General features: G+C 36.8%; 3 protein-coding genes across 4 annotated transcripts; 1 reads left to right on the top strand and 2 right to left on the bottom strand.

The window, feature by feature from the left end:
• Positions 1 to 61: 61 nt before the first annotated feature.
• Positions 62 to 4,046, bottom strand: LOC145224320 (prolyl 3-hydroxylase OGFOD1-like). 2 transcript variants are annotated; one of them, XM_080090787.1, is made up of 13 exons: positions 3,828 to 4,046; positions 3,690 to 3,761; positions 3,428 to 3,553; positions 3,211 to 3,357; positions 2,996 to 3,133; positions 2,713 to 2,804; positions 2,509 to 2,640; positions 2,255 to 2,371; positions 1,911 to 2,172; positions 1,025 to 1,157; positions 807 to 913; positions 270 to 328; positions 62 to 215 (listed from the first exon to the last, which is right to left on the bottom strand). In XM_080090787.1, the coding sequence occupies exons 1-13, from the start codon at positions 3,982 to 3,984 to the stop codon at positions 81 to 83; spliced, it is 1,677 nt and encodes a 558-aa protein (XP_079946913.1). In that variant the 5' UTR covers positions 3,985 to 4,046; the 3' UTR covers positions 62 to 80. The 2 variants fall into 2 exon arrangements, with proteins under 2 accessions (XP_079946913.1, XP_079946914.1); XM_080090788.1 differs by having other exon boundaries at positions 3,211 to 3,354.
• Positions 4,047 to 4,742: 696 nt separating this feature from the next.
• On the top strand, positions 4,743 to 7,608 carry LOC145224092 (poly [ADP-ribose] polymerase tankyrase-2-like). Its single transcript, XM_080090523.1, has 5 exons — positions 4,743 to 4,832; positions 4,984 to 5,113; positions 5,487 to 5,616; positions 6,388 to 6,561; positions 7,285 to 7,608. The coding sequence occupies exons 1-5, from the start codon at positions 4,777 to 4,779 to the stop codon at positions 7,431 to 7,433; spliced, it is 639 nt and encodes a 212-aa protein (XP_079946649.1). The 5' UTR covers positions 4,743 to 4,776; the 3' UTR covers positions 7,434 to 7,608.
• A 145-nt stretch (positions 7,609 to 7,753) lies between these two features.
• LOC145224091 (nitric oxide synthase-interacting protein-like) lies at positions 7,754 to 11,765 on the bottom strand. Its single transcript, XM_080090522.1, has 6 exons — positions 11,497 to 11,765; positions 11,188 to 11,300; positions 10,924 to 11,096; positions 10,752 to 10,867; positions 10,531 to 10,638; positions 7,754 to 8,572 (listed from the first exon to the last, which is right to left on the bottom strand). Exons 1-6 carry the CDS (start codon positions 11,617 to 11,619, stop codon positions 8,318 to 8,320), a joined length of 888 nt encoding a protein of 295 aa, XP_079946648.1. The 5' UTR covers positions 11,620 to 11,765; the 3' UTR covers positions 7,754 to 8,317.
• Between the last annotated feature and the right edge of the window lie 3,493 nt (positions 11,766 to 15,258).

Here is a 15,258-nt window from a genome sequence, read left to right as displayed (position 1 = left end):
AAATGAGATGTTTTAGGGCTACACATGTACCTCAAAGAAAACTACCAAGATATGGTGACAGTTTAGTTGATGGAAAAAGTTTATTGATAATAAGAAAGCGCAAAGTCAAAGAAGTTTGTTGTCGCTCTGTGATTGACGTGTTTGACAAATCGCAAGGCGTCCCTGTCGCGGTAGGTGATTGCCAAGCAATTTTTCGCAGGGACAATTGTCAACAACTGTAAAGCGAACAAAATTTAATTTACAGTTGAAACAAATCAGTAAACACCAACCTCCTCTGCCTCGTCATCAGCGATATATGACGTATATCCTCCCCATTCCTCATCCCAATCTAATCACGTAAACACATGGTAAACATAGTATGAGGGCATTACTTGTCCAATGTGATATTTATAATTCCATTTACGTGTAAAGCCTTAAGCTGAAACTGAAAACGAATTGGCTCACTTTAGTGTAGAAGTATACTACAATAGCGCTGTTCCACTAAACATGGTAGGAGTTCAGCAGGACAAGTACGTATGCATGAAACTATCTCTTCTGATTACAGGCCCGATAGGAAAGGGAACCCACAATTGCACCATTTATCGGGCAACCACGGCCGAAGCAAGCCCGTTTATGCGAAAACCAAAGATTAATATCAATCTAGGCGCCACGCCGCGACACTTGTAAACCTGTTAATCGTGAAGCACCGTCTGGGTTTCCATAGAAAGTGACAAACACATATATTGCTACCCATTACAAAGTAGTTTTCCATTATGAATGGAGCGCATCATAATGCCACAAGCAACAAGTGTACATCCAAGTTTTACCTGATTCACAAACGTAAAGGTTTAAATCAAGAGCATATTCTCCACGCTCTGCATCTGTATCCCTCAACAAAGTGTGGCTTCCATGCTTCCAACTACGCACTTGGTATCTTAACAACACAAAATACATGGGTATGCAATGAGACAAATTGATTCTTTCGTACATCAACTTGGTGCAAGAAACTAATAATCAGTGCATTACAAGTGTAAAGTAACTTCACCTGCATCCAGAGTTAAGTCCCGGTTGAGCCTCTGTTTCTGTTTTTCGTCTCTTTTCTGGAATGCCACTGGTTTCAGTATCACTCTCGCCGTCACTTGAATCAGAATTTGAAGCCATTGGGTGAAACGATAAACCTTGAAATCAAACTTGCTTATTTGTTGCAACTTAAAAACACTGACCATGTTAATTACTGTACATAAGTATGGGCTGGGTGGAATCGAACCAGAACCCGAGTACTCGGTATCCAGCATCGTAATATTTGTTGCTAGGCGCTCGACGAGCAGTCGCATGAACCAAGCCGAGCATCAGACAAAAAATCGCTAACATCACAAAAGAATGCATGTTCCTTTGTTTTGGTTTGCAACAAATAGGTTGTACGGTGTAGTCTTGTTTTTTTGAAGTGTGGGCATATTTGTCAGCGTCAGACATTGCATGAAATTCTTTGTGCGCTTGGGAATAATTAAACGTAAATAGAAAGCTTGGCATAAAAAAAGTAAATCTACAGTGTAACTAGAATGTTTGTGGCGTCACAATACACCGAGGGTTAATATTTCGTTTTTCGTTATATATATATATATATATATATTTTTTTTTAAATTTTCGACCAAACAGAAGACTTCATAGTTTTGGCTTCGCACTAAATATTTCTACACTGCCATCTGCGCTGGTTGCATCAACATTTTTTTTTTTTAATCAGGAACATAAAACACCTTAAAACTCTTAATTTTGTAACAGTTCTTTCGTCTCAAATTTTGAAACAGATTTTTACGCAGACTTAAATTTAACTGGAAAGAATAAAATAAAAGTAATGCAATTCAATTCTTGAAGTTAAGACATTTTATTCCCAGAAAATTGATTTCCTTTCTAAGTCCCAATTCTTTACTTACTTGTTAAGTTTGAAAGGTAAAGAAACATTTCCTCAGACAGCAACACATCAATAAATTGTTGTACCAAGTGCATTGATTCAGTGACAGGTGGAGTATTAGTGTTGTCTTCATTGCTACCATTCACAGGAAGTTGCACATTTGTCACTGGTGGCAGTTTTAACTGATGATATACTTTTTGGCTGGGAGGTCCGCACAACTTCCAGCATTCAGGATTTTGTTCCAATAACTTTAAGCTTTGTAAAAGTGATTCATACTTTTCCTCCTGTAGGCAATGTAACTTGGTTTTACTCTTTATATTTACCTCAAAAAGCATGCATATTTGGTCATAATATTGAACTACGTACTATGAGAAAGTTGTTGAGCTGTATTTCAGAGTCATCAGTGAATTGTTGCTGAATTGCCCCTTGTGTACCAAGGCCTAAGTATGTTGGACTTATCCATGCTGACAAACAAGAATCGTCCTGCAAAGTAACAAAATAACTTTGAATTCACTGGTATTAAAAAACAAACAAACATTATAGAATATTTCCTAAACGATTGTTGGAAAGCATGTTTTTAAGGAAAAACTACACTTTGTACAAAAGCAACATTTGTATACAGAAGTGGATGGAATAAAGCGACATATTGGTGGTCTTGGGTCAGGTGGTTGACTGGGTCTTGGCAAATGTGGGCCATGAAACCAGCCTGACAGTGAAACACGAACTTTGTTGGATGATAAAACTTCAGCAACCTGAGAGTAACAAATACATTTTAAAATAACAGAAGGGTTCATGTTATTGTTTTTTTGCAAAGTTTCACATACCCTATGGAAAGATTTAGAAGATACCTCAAACAAAACAAGAGAATTCTTTACAGGAACAATGGATTTGACAATCTTTTCAGGGTCATGCCAAGCTGTAATAAAGAAACACCTTTTAAACCCTACCAGTAAAGACATTTCCAAGAGCAAGCATATACACGGAAGATTCACAAATAAATGCTTGAAGAGTATAGAAAAGAAACTTTTGAAGTAAACCCTATAACTAATATCTTGTGCAAAATGTAGAAAAATTACAACACAAAACATAATTGATGAATGCACTGACTAACGGAGCCACTTTTAGATGATATGGACGAAAAGAGATCAAGAGTTCCGCCATCCTCAGGTGACCAATCAGGAGTTAAATAAAAAACATATGCAATTCTTCGATGTTCGAGCTCATCATCATGACACAACAAGCAATCTGACAAATCAGCATTAGAGATTGTCAACATCAATAAATCTTGTATTGAGCTAATGGAATATGTTGCGACTGATTACCTGTCGAGGCATACTGGGCACAAAACATATCAATGTCATCATTTAAAGAAATTCCTGTAATTTCCCGCAACCATGGAAGTAGAGTTTTGCGAAATAGGCTGCAAAAGTGTTGCAGCAATGGACTAGAATGATTCCATTGGGAATCTTCTATTATGATAAGGTTTATGTTTTTTAATACACTAAAAAGGTTTTGTAACACGTTCATCATCAATACTACCTTTGGTACGTTTCATTAATTCATCTGTTTGTTGAAACTTGTATAGATCATTTGACTTTTCATTGAAGTCCATCGAAAGCAATTGCTGTCTGAGGCTTGCCACATATTCATCAGCAGGACTATTCTCTTCCAATTACATAGAGATGTAACCTTATGTAACTTTGGGGTATATTACTGTATTACATATTTTCCACAACAATGTTTCACAAACATTTTGAACTTATTATTTGTACAAATAAAAAAATATGTTTATTGGACTAACCTTGGACATTCCACAAAATGTTGTTGATAACACAATGTGGAAATGGAAAGTTTGAAGCTTGTACTGTGTTTTCTAAACACAATTATAAAATATGAATAAACACATAATCCAAACTTCGTATAAACGTAGAAAAAGTACCAAATTTAAAGCTGGAATTAGCTTCCTCTGCGGCTTTAAAGACATCTTTTAGCCTGTGTTTTGCTTCATCTTCAAAAATGTGAGGATGTAATTTCGGTTTGTAAGATCCCAAATCGAACTTGGACAGTTTGCAAAGTTTTGTGTCTTCCTTTGACATGGCAAATATCGTCACAGGTTAGTTAAACAACTTAATTAAGATCATGATAACACCAGCAAACGAATATTTGATTATTTCGTGTAATATATTTACTTTCAGCTGCATTGCTGTGTAAACAATAAACATGTGAGCAGCGTCAACAAGCAACACTCCCATTAACAAATATATGTTGAGTTTGTTCAGTTCAGTGATAAAGGAAATGTTTCAATGGGACATAAATGCACAAAAGCAAAACGTTTGAAGCTTTTTGTGTGTTTAGGGCTGAGCAACTACTACTACTGGTCATAATTACGCACAAATCTATGCCATAACAAACAAAACAAATACGACAATAAACAATAAGCTTTTTTCAGCACGTGTTTAATTCCTCTCATCCGTCTGTTTAATTATCCCATTTTTGCTAGGTCATTTGTTCAAAGCGATTATAAATATTTAAAACTTTTTGGTTAATTGAAGTGTATTGGTCATATCATATTTTTTTCACGGATGTGTTCTAATTGCATCCTCAAAAAACTCAAAAAAACCTTGCATAACACAACCTTGTTCAAATGTACCTGGGAATTCCCCATCAACAAATCCAGACTTACACTTTGTCGATAATTGACTTTCCAACGGTACAAAGAAACAGTTCCGTTTTGTAGTTCAGTACAACAGCAATGTTTTTAGGCAGTAGCTCTGTTCAGTTTTCAGTCAATTGTATTCTTCGTTTTTTCAGTTATTCATTGTCAGCAGTCAAATTTGCTTTTAGATATGGCTAATGACCGGAAAACACGAGAACGGTTAAAACAAGCAATGGCTGAACTTGGTCCCCTTGATACTTCCAAAATGCAATGGGTTCCTGGTGCCAAGTAAGTTGCTATGTCATTCTACGATGCGACTCAACTTTAATAATACTTTGGCACTCATTTACCAAAATTGTACAGCCAGTCTAAGTCACCAAGAGACTACGTAAGCCTATATTTCTGCTTGATTTTTGACCAAGTTTTTTTTAACAACTAGCAATATTGACGAAGTTGTTTTGTCAAAATCGGACCCGGCTTTCAAGTCGATCAAGCAAGCAATGCAGTCTTCAATCCGGAGGCACCGAGGAGCAGTTGGGGGGAATTTTTCAGCTTACAACATATTGAAAGTAACAAAATTTTGACCTCTTATATTGACACTTTATCCACTCTTCAACCGATTGTTCCCTTCTACAACTTCCCTTCTTACAGCATTATCCTTTTTCAGTCATCACGTTTTTCGACAAAAAGATGTAATTTTGCGGATATTGAAATTCCAGTGGTGCCAAGTACCCTCTCTTGCCCCTACGTGCCGGCGCCCATGAATACAACCATCTTGTTGTAGTAAATACACCACTGTTTGTCTGGCAGCAACACTTAAGTGATCGTACAGTTGAATTGGCCAAACTTTTTCGTTTAAGCCGAATTTACGATTTAGGTCCGAACTTACTTTAACCGTTTCGGGCATCACTAGTTGTAACCATTTGTTTCATTGTATCAAAGATAGAACGTATTGTGAGTCAGTCGATGATTGATCGCCACAACAGCTACCGCGAGGTATTGGGCAGGGGACTTTCCAATGAACGTCTGCTTTTTCATGGAACTTCAAAGGTAGCGGATATTAAACGAAGAGGTATGACCAACAGTGAAATAAGCCTATAGCTTAAACTTTTAACTTAAAAGCATTCGAAATCGTTTTCTGCCTTAGGGTCCATTAAGGTTCTTTTAAGAAAAATTGCAAATTCGTTTAGTTATAGTTTAAAATTACAATTTTAAGAACGGTTTAACAGAAAAGAAGCCAACTCATGTTTGCTTTACCAGAACTGATGTTGTTTCAAAACGTTGGTAAAAATAGATACAAAACATATGTCATATTCCAGTGTTTCTTAACCTTTTTAGCGCTCGTACTCTTTGAGCTTTCATAAAATTTTCTCGTACCCCCTGTCTAAGATGGCTGACGGAAGTAAATAAACTTGTAATAATATGAATTAAACTCAGTGCATTTATAACTTGCGTGTTGAATACATGCATTAAAACGGTATGCACGGAGTACAAAACCAAGCCGTTCTAGATATATAACAAAGTAAATTGGTATGCATTCTTAACAAATATGCCTAAATAGCTTATAATTTCACCCTGCATGTCGTACCCCCTGCTTTGGTGCTTCGTATCCCCAAGGGGTACACGTACCCCTGGTTAAGAACCCCTGTCATATTCGGACACACGACTTAATAAATCGGGTAAGATTGCATGACTTTATTCCCCCTTTTACTAAAAAGTAGCGGAAAAACATAGTTTTGATTTCAAAAAAAAGTACCACTACGAGCTACAATACCCGTATCCTTCACTAAAACGTTTTATTACGGAGCTACTATATATCTCTTTTATTATTGTTACAATGAAGGCTTTGACAAAAGTGAGACCAATCACGAGGGCATGTATGGTGGTGGCTTCTACTTTACCGACGTATCGTCCAAAGCCAATCAGTATGTCAATGGACAAGCTGGGTGCAGAAAGCATGGAGACACTTCTTGCTATAAGTGCGAGAGGCAGCTATTGCTGTGTCGTGTTATTCTTGGTAAGGTTTATTTGGCATGTCTGGCTCTTCACTCTTTTTTCTCACATGCACATTTTATAACCGTTACTGCATTAACTTCGTGCACCGTTGTTATTGGTGTAATTTAATCAAAGGCTTTTTGTGTGGTTCACAGACATAAAACAAAAAACGTTTTTCAAGAGAATAAAACACAGTGTTGTTTGATATCTTATCCTCCGCTATACAACTTTTACATGAAAGTCGTTTGCATTCCCTGTTACCCGTGTATGACTGAAGTGGTGCGCTTAGGAATTCACAGTTTCCTACACCCAGTTTGTAAAGGTTAGACTGAGGATTTCATTTAATATTATTGAGTCATATCATTTGATGTTTTTTCAATATAGGCAGGGGCAATAAAAACTGTTCTATTTAACCACGTGACGAATAAAGTATGAGTTATACCCCACTTTGGAAAGATGATGCATCGATTTTTTTTTTGATTGAGGTTCCATAATATGTTATTTGATGATGCGTCAATAACGATAACAAAATGGCCGAATGGTTAGAGAGGCGCCTGGTGTTCCTAAACTTGTTGTTTCTAATCTCATTCCGGTCACTTGTGTTTCCCTGAAGCTCACTCAATTTGTTTACAACATATGTTATTAGATGGATTGTGCGATTAACTAGATTTTCTTGACAAGGATCTACATGCAATTAAAAGTACAATGTAATTGCACGTTTCTAAATCAGTAATTTTATTTGCAGGCAAGTCGAAAAAACATACGACCGCAATGAGGTATGATACATCACCCCCAGGCCATCACTCAGTCACTGGTGAAACAAGCCCAGGTGGTCTTCGCTACCGGGAATATGTTGTGTACAAACCAAAGCAAGTATGTTACAATCCATTCTAATACCAAAGTTAAGCAATAGCTTCGTTTTTTTGAAAAAACATTTTTTTTAAACTAATTCTTTTCACCAGGTTTATCCGGAAATTGTGATCACTTACAAGTTGCAAAAGTAAAAGATACTTCAACGGAAAGAAAAAACACTGTTTTTCTGTAACTGCATGAAAAAAATTGAAAACGGCTTAAATCAATTATCTACTTGTTTTGTACATGTTTCGTGATATCTGTGTACATATGCTAACTTTAAATCGCTTGCTTTGCACTGGAAAATAAAATATAGTTTTGACACAATAATTTTTGGTTGCAGTTTTAGGTTCACGATAGACCAGTAGACGTATTAGTTTATTGCAGGAAAAAAATGTTTTTTCTCCAAAACGTACAAAAAACTACTCCATTTTACAACAAACCCTTATATAGAACGATAGAAAAAAGAGACCGCCTTATCGTGAGAGTTGGTTACTTAAAAACGTTACTTATAAAAGTGATTTACCAATACACAACTTTTGTACATGCAAAGAAATTTAAACAGAAAACAAACAGCTACATCAAATAGCGTAAAAAGGCAAACGTACATGGCCGTTATCAACGATGCTTTTGGGTCGTGAAACGCAGAGTAAGAGAAAACATGTAGTCATGGGTCCATCCTTTTTGTACATAAACAAGTTTTAAAACTTGCATCTTGCCATTCAAAGGAACCCACGAGACAGCAATTCTGACATGGAAAAAATTTCTCTTGCCCAGAAGCACACAAATGCCATACAAAGGACCAACAGCAAGTTACACGGCCAACAGCGTGCAGCGTTCCTAACGAATTTCATCACCACATTCTTTATGTCGAGTTATAATACAATGCAATTGGCTTGATACACCAACTTTGTAAAGTCAAGCAATCATGCCATCAGTACTGGTCTGTAACTCTTGGCGTCAAGCTCTTGATTTGTACTCGCGAAGCCTGTTCCACCTCTTACCAATTCAATAATGTCGCTTTCATTCAGTTTTTGACCAGTTACTGGGTGCAGCATGTTGTTTTTGCGGATCACTTTGTTAATGCACTCAATTGTGACAACATCACCGGTTGGTTTAAGGACTGCACAGGGAACAAAGTTGCCCAATGTGTCGTGAGTGACAGCACACATCCACCGTGACTGCTCAAGTAATGACATAAGTTAATTGTGGAGGTATGCCTTGACATACTGGTAATAAACAAAAATAGCAACTACACAGAACATGCTTTAGGGTACTAATTCATTGGAAACACAAAAAGTAAGATTTTAACTAGAAAAGTGGCTTTCTGATATACTTCAATTTTATACATTCTATACACAATTGTATCTACATGTATGATTGTTTTTGCAAGCAAAAACGAATGGGTCCCCACACGCGTGTTTATGCAGATTTACGGTTAACCTATGTTGCGGTTATTTTTAGATTCTTAAGGTCAAATTTTTCACAAAGCATTAACTTAACTTTAAAAGTTTTTGTCCGTATTCTTTTTGCATCATTATTGTCATATAATTACAAAAAATCGGTGAAAAAAGAATGGGGAAAATACTTTCAATTTAATCTCTTGCTTTGACCTTGATATTGTCGTTCAAGTTCAGTTTTCAAACACATATTTTCCTAGAAAGTCTTAACTGTTATATTAGACACTATATAAAAAAAAGTCGTTTGCTACAAAGGTATACATAACAACTTGTTTTTCACTTAACTTTGTTTCGCAAAAACGACCGTTTAATGAGCTTTTGACACTGTTTTTAACAGCATGCAGTTCTTAGTGTTTATCAATACCGTTCAGCCTAATTTATACATCACTTAAGTACTGATTATTAAATTGATTTGTCAAAAATAAAGAAGATACGTTATGACGAAAAATTCTTAACTGTGTTGTAATGCCTAAAAGTTGACCTTTAGTGACCCGTGGTTATGCGACGGCCAAGCTGACAACGAGAATTTAAAGACCATTTATCGCGGCGTTTGAAAAAGTTAAGTTTATTTTTTCATATTTATGTTGATCAACGACGTTTTACCTGACATAAACGAAACCAAAGTACGTTTATCGAGTTTAAATTACGTCTTAGGTGTAAAAACTTCGCCAAAACTGAAAATGCGGGTGATAACTCAATAAAACGACACAGCATTGCTGCACAAAAAAAACAGCTGATTTTTAATCACCCAAACGACTGTCTCGTAAAAGGTCTGTCCGGACGTCAAGCTGAGCACTCTCTAAACCAGTGAATTCCTCCCTTGGGACTTATATCTGACTGATAGCGTACACATATTATGGGTTGTAAAGGTAACTGGCAAAATTTTAAATAATAAACGAATACCCTGCTTAAACAATTGTTATTTTTTAAAAATATTTCTGCACTATAGGGCTTATATTTCTGCCCTAAAACTAAAACCGATTATTTCGGGGTTTAAAGGGTGAAAAATGGGTGAATCCGAAAAAAAAGATACAAAATTCTTTAAAAAACCTTACATTGCACCAAACAACAAAGCAAGAAACTCCAAGACGCTGTACTTTAGTCAGTACAGCCGTTTTAAAAAAAATTACGTTTTGGGGGCCTGTGGGTGAACCGCTGGGTCAATCGGGGTTAAACTACAGGAGAATCAAATTTGGATTATTAACTAACATCTCTGTAAATTTAATAAATTTAAAGCACTCTTTCTTGACCAAACGCGTCTCACAAGCCAGCGTTACTAAAACCGATTATTTTGGGGTTTAAAGGGTGAAAATGGGTGAATCCGAAAAAAATATACAAAATTCTTTAAAAAACCTTACATTGCACCAAACAACAAAGCAAGAAACTCCAAGACGCTGTACTTTAGTCAGTACAACCGTTTTAAAAAAAATACGTTTTGGGGGCCTGTGGGTGAACCGCTGGGTCAATCGGGGTTAAACTTCAGGAGGATCAAATTTGGATTATTAACTAACATCTCTGTAAATTTGAATAAATTTAAAGCATTCTTTCTTGACCAAACGCGTCTCACAAACCACAGAAAAAAGAAAAAAAAATACGGACAAAAACAATAATTCCCTGAAGTGGACCCATAATAATTAGAGGGTATGAGCTTACAAACTACAGCACTTCACATTTGTCACCTGTTTTGCAATCACCGATGTTTTTTTATCCCGATCTGCAATGGGGGTAAATTTGACAGGAATTAGGTCTTTCATCTTTATTGGCTTTTTACTCATTGGACAGAAAACCTAGGCAAAACAAAAAAAGAGAAGAAAATACCTTTAAAGGTGACCAGCCAAAAAACAATTTTTGTAAAGTTTTTTCATTGCATTGTCATTTCAGTTTGTCATTGCATATATACTTTAGAATTTGGTTTGGAGACTTTGCTTTTATCAGCAGCAGGAGTTAAAGATGGAATCCAAAAACTTGGAAGATCTTTCGACTTGCCATTTTCCATGTTACTGCAGCTGGGTATATCTGAACAAAACAGCTCATTTAATGAAATTAAGAAACTACTAGAGAGCACTTACTACCTTTAGGCTTTTTATCATCTTTGAAAGCATCAACAGTTTTGCTGACAATAGCTTTTTCAGTTTTTATAAATCGGTTTACTTTGCTCTTAGTTTCTGCTTCAGCCAACTCTTTCAATTCTTTTTCATCTCTTCGTTTTTGTTTTTCGTATTGTTTTGCCTGTTTGGCGATTTCCCTTAAATAAGATGACTATTAGAAAATCAAGGAATCTTAAAGATTATAAAAGGCGATCGAAATATATTGCAGGCATACAGACAAAAGTATACCTTTTTTGGTGAATGATATATTCCAGAATTGCTTGTTTTTCATACAAATAGCCATGAGGAGTTACTACAGGGTTCCGACAAGGTTGCAAAGTTAAACAACATGCATCAAAATCCTGTTTGCATATTAATGTTTTTTTATTATCAGGCAGTGAATTTAGGCAGTGTACACAATTATTTATCCTGTCAGCAGAGAACCAACAAACAAAACCATTGAGCTTTTGCTTTATGAAAATACATTTACAACAATTTTACAACACGATTTTACAACAAATTATTGTTACTAATTTAATATTAAATAAAAAATGGCACCTTCACTGAGTCCTTTCCTAATCTTGCAGCTTGGGTGCCGTACGTCGATTGCTCAGTATCCTTCTTCTTTTCGTGATAAGAGTAAACAGCACTGGCAGTCGCATTTTTGCCATGCCTTGTCATAGTTTTAAAAGAAAGTAGTTAGCGGTCGAACTACCACCCAAAAATTATTGATGTCAGGATTCAGAAACACCACTAGCAGCCTTTAGTCACAAATTGAAAAGGAGTCCTTACCGTTGTATAATTACAATCTACACACAAAACAAAACGGGTCTGGTGTACTTTCTTGACCAAACGCAATAACTTCCGAACCCTATGACGTAACCTAACAATATTGATATATAATGAACTACGTCATAACCCGGATACGTCACACACATAATGACGTCACTATGACGTCATCATAAAATTTTACAGGACTTCTAAAAAACGCCATTTTGTGAAATACTCATCGTAGCGAGCCCAAACTTTGTACATGACGTCATCACACCTTCTGATGACGTCATGTAAAAAATGACGTCAATCGCTCGTCATTAACACAACTTTTTTACATCTTAAACTAAGTTAACCCTGTGACGCGACCAACGCAATCACAACAGTCGCGTCTCTGCCGTAAAACAGGAGTTAGGTACACTCCCGAAATAATATTCAAAATGGCGATGATGAATGATTGCATCCAAAGCAAGAAACCGTGCATGGAAATGCGTGTTCATATGGTTTCACCCGCGCGTGATCATACTGACCCAATTACAAGTCACCAACAGCCGAAAATCAAATGAACAATAATATGTGGAGATGTGAATTGCGCCCAAAAAGAATATTGCAAAACATTGGATCAGGTTCGATGGAAAAGGCAATTCTTTACAAAGCGACAATCCCGAAATCGATGGAAAGGCCCACCCCTCCTCTCGACCTTGCACCCCCTCACTTTGCCCTCCCAAGGACGTGCGCCACCCAGCGATTGTCTAAACAAAGGAGGTTTTCGTCTTATTGTGATGTCACAACGGATTATGGGACCGCGTTCGATGGAAAGAGTAATACTTCTTGATAGTTTGTACAAAATTTCGAATTGATACCTCAAAGGGTCTGTCGTTGAGAGCTGCCCCAAGGGGGGCACCTCGAAGTGACGTAATCCCAGACTTTAACAACGTAAAAGGCCTATGCTTGCACCAAGTGTACTTTCTTGACCAGAATTCGCGATCGCACTACGCAAATATTAGAGCGCACAGAGCGACAATCGGGGTACCGTTGGAAAGGTCCATCCCTCCTCTCGACCTTGCACCCCCTCACTTTGCCCTCCCAAGGACGTGCGCCACCCAGCGATTGTTTAAACAAAGGTGATTTTCGTCGCATTGTGACGTCACAACGGATTATGGTAAAATTATGGGACCGCGCTCGATGGAAAGAGTAATACTTCTTGATAGTTCGTACAAAATTTCGAATTGATACCTCAAAGGGTCTGTCGTTAAGAGCTGCCCCAATGGTGCACCTCGAAGTGACGTAATCGCGGACTTCAACAACGTAAAAGGCCTATGCTTGCAGCAAGTGTACTTTCTTGACCAGAATTCGCGACCTTGCAAAGAGCCTGGAGCGACAATCGGGGTATCGTTGAAAAGGTTGATCCGCATTCTCGGTCTTGTACTTTCACCACATGGTTGTTGTTTTGATGTCTTCTGGTTTTGTTTTCAATACAAAAATATTGCCGTAGCTAGTTTTTCCCACTGTGAAATCTTTAACTCAATAAGGTAATTATCGACCAGATGCGCGACGCCCGTTTTAGATACATTGTAACAAGAGTTTAAATCTTAGTTACGTTTTATTGATGAAACATGACCAGTTACGTCAATTGTCATTATTTTTGTTCTTTTATCTACCGTGGTGCCGTATGCAGAGGCTCAGTAATTAACATTTTTGTCCAAAAATTAAGCAAATACGCTTGCGGTCCCCTTTGTGTAATTACGCTGCACACTGCTGTGCTTTTGCTGATGTTCGTGATTAGGCTAGTTGAAGGTGTAGTTCTTTGTGTTAGGAGAGTTTACAGTTTACATTTTGCGAAAAGTTTATTGTAAAAATTAAAAGCGATCGCTGCTTTGATCTGTTGTGTTTATCCACAAACTACAAGTAAAGCAAGACAATTTTATTTACATTTGGTTGTGGACGTTCAACAGGTGAAACAAGATGAAATATGTTTACACTTATGTGAAGATAAAAACAGGTATATGTTATTTTTCAACGGAGAAAAGCGGAAAAATATAGTATTAATCAGAACACCTTGCACATATAGGTTTTTAGTGGTGCTTTATAGAGCGTTAAATATAATTAAAACGTAGCGTTCGTCACGAAACTGCACGACAAGGGAAATCTAAATTAGTCAATTATCAATTTGTTTTGAAGCTTGTAGCAAACGCGAGTCGGTCGTTAACGTTAGGCCTGTGGGCGTACTGTCGATTTAAGAAACAGTTTCGGATAACAAAATCATCGGACCAAAGTAAGCTTATGTCGTTAGTTTGTTGTTGTATTCGCAGGTAGAAAAATGGTTCCGAAATTCCCTAAAAAGCTACATCTTTTACAAAGTAAAATAATGACGTTCTTTAAACATCAGCTGAAAACAGATTCCGGCAACAACTACTGAGACCTATTTAAAACGATCGATATAGTCTATCTGTAAAAATGTTGGCGCGTAGAGCTTATGGGGAAGTGGGAAAGGTAAATTCATTGAAACTGCTACAAAACTTGGTTCAAAGCTTAGTCATTTAAAAAAAAAAAACTATTTCCCAAGTATATCCCTCTCAGCAAATTGAGGATCTGCCTTGTTTGGTAGTGTTTGCAGCTTTAACTGAGTTTTTTGGCTGTTGGTGCAAATAAGTAACGTCTGATAGGACATGAAAACGCAGTCAATGTAGGTTTTGTCGCTCAAAAAAACAAGGAAGCATCTTATTTGTATAAATGCAGAACGCACATTACTAATTTTAACTGGAAGAAGCAGACGGGCTGTAAAAAAATTAATCAAAAGATCTTGATTGTTGCCAAAATAACACAAAAAATGCTGAAACAGACAAGCGGAAACAAATACTGTTTGCTACAGAGTATCACGTGTAAGCAGGGTTACCATACTGTCCTCATTTCGCAGATTTGGCCTTATTTCGAAGGGTAATGTCTTGGAAAAAAAAAATTTTGTCCTTACTTGTAAGACCTTGTGACCCTATTTTGTCTTGTTTTGACAATTTGTGGATAATGTCAAAACCCTCCTACAAGTAAAAGTAAACCAAGATTGTTATGACAAAAATATGCCGTGTAGTATATCATGGCTCGTATAAATGCAAAGATTTGTTTAAAAACCTATATTTCGTTTCGCCAAAAAAGCCATAGTGTGTTTTGTTACTTTTTAAGCCATATTGCGGTTATAATTTATTCTGGGGTCCATGTCGATTGGAACCTTGCGTATAAGCAGGGTTGCCATACCGTCCTTATTTCTAAGATTTGTCCTTATTTTTAAGGGCAATGTCTCAGAAAAATGTATTGTCCTTATTTCTAAGAAATGTCCTTATTTTTGACTGTAGTCCTTCTTTTGTCTTATTTTCAACAATTATGAGTCAAATCCCTGCTACAAGTAAAAGTAAACCTAGACCTGAGCTGTTGTGAAATGCACGAAACATTTTCTACGAACAAGGGGTTGCTGGAACAGATTGTTTCTGGCCAAAATATTGCATATGATATGTCATGGCTCGTATAAATGCAAAGATTTGTTCACAAACGCTTGCT

The sequence above is a fragment of the Phallusia mammillata genome, chromosome 4 (genome assembly GCF_965637545.1).
Source record: "Phallusia mammillata chromosome 4, kaPhaMamm4.hap1.1, whole genome shotgun sequence".
Classification (NCBI taxonomy): domain Eukaryota; kingdom Metazoa; phylum Chordata; class Ascidiacea; order Phlebobranchia; family Ascidiidae; genus Phallusia; species Phallusia mammillata.
This window is presented reverse-complemented; position numbering and strand designations above follow the sequence as displayed.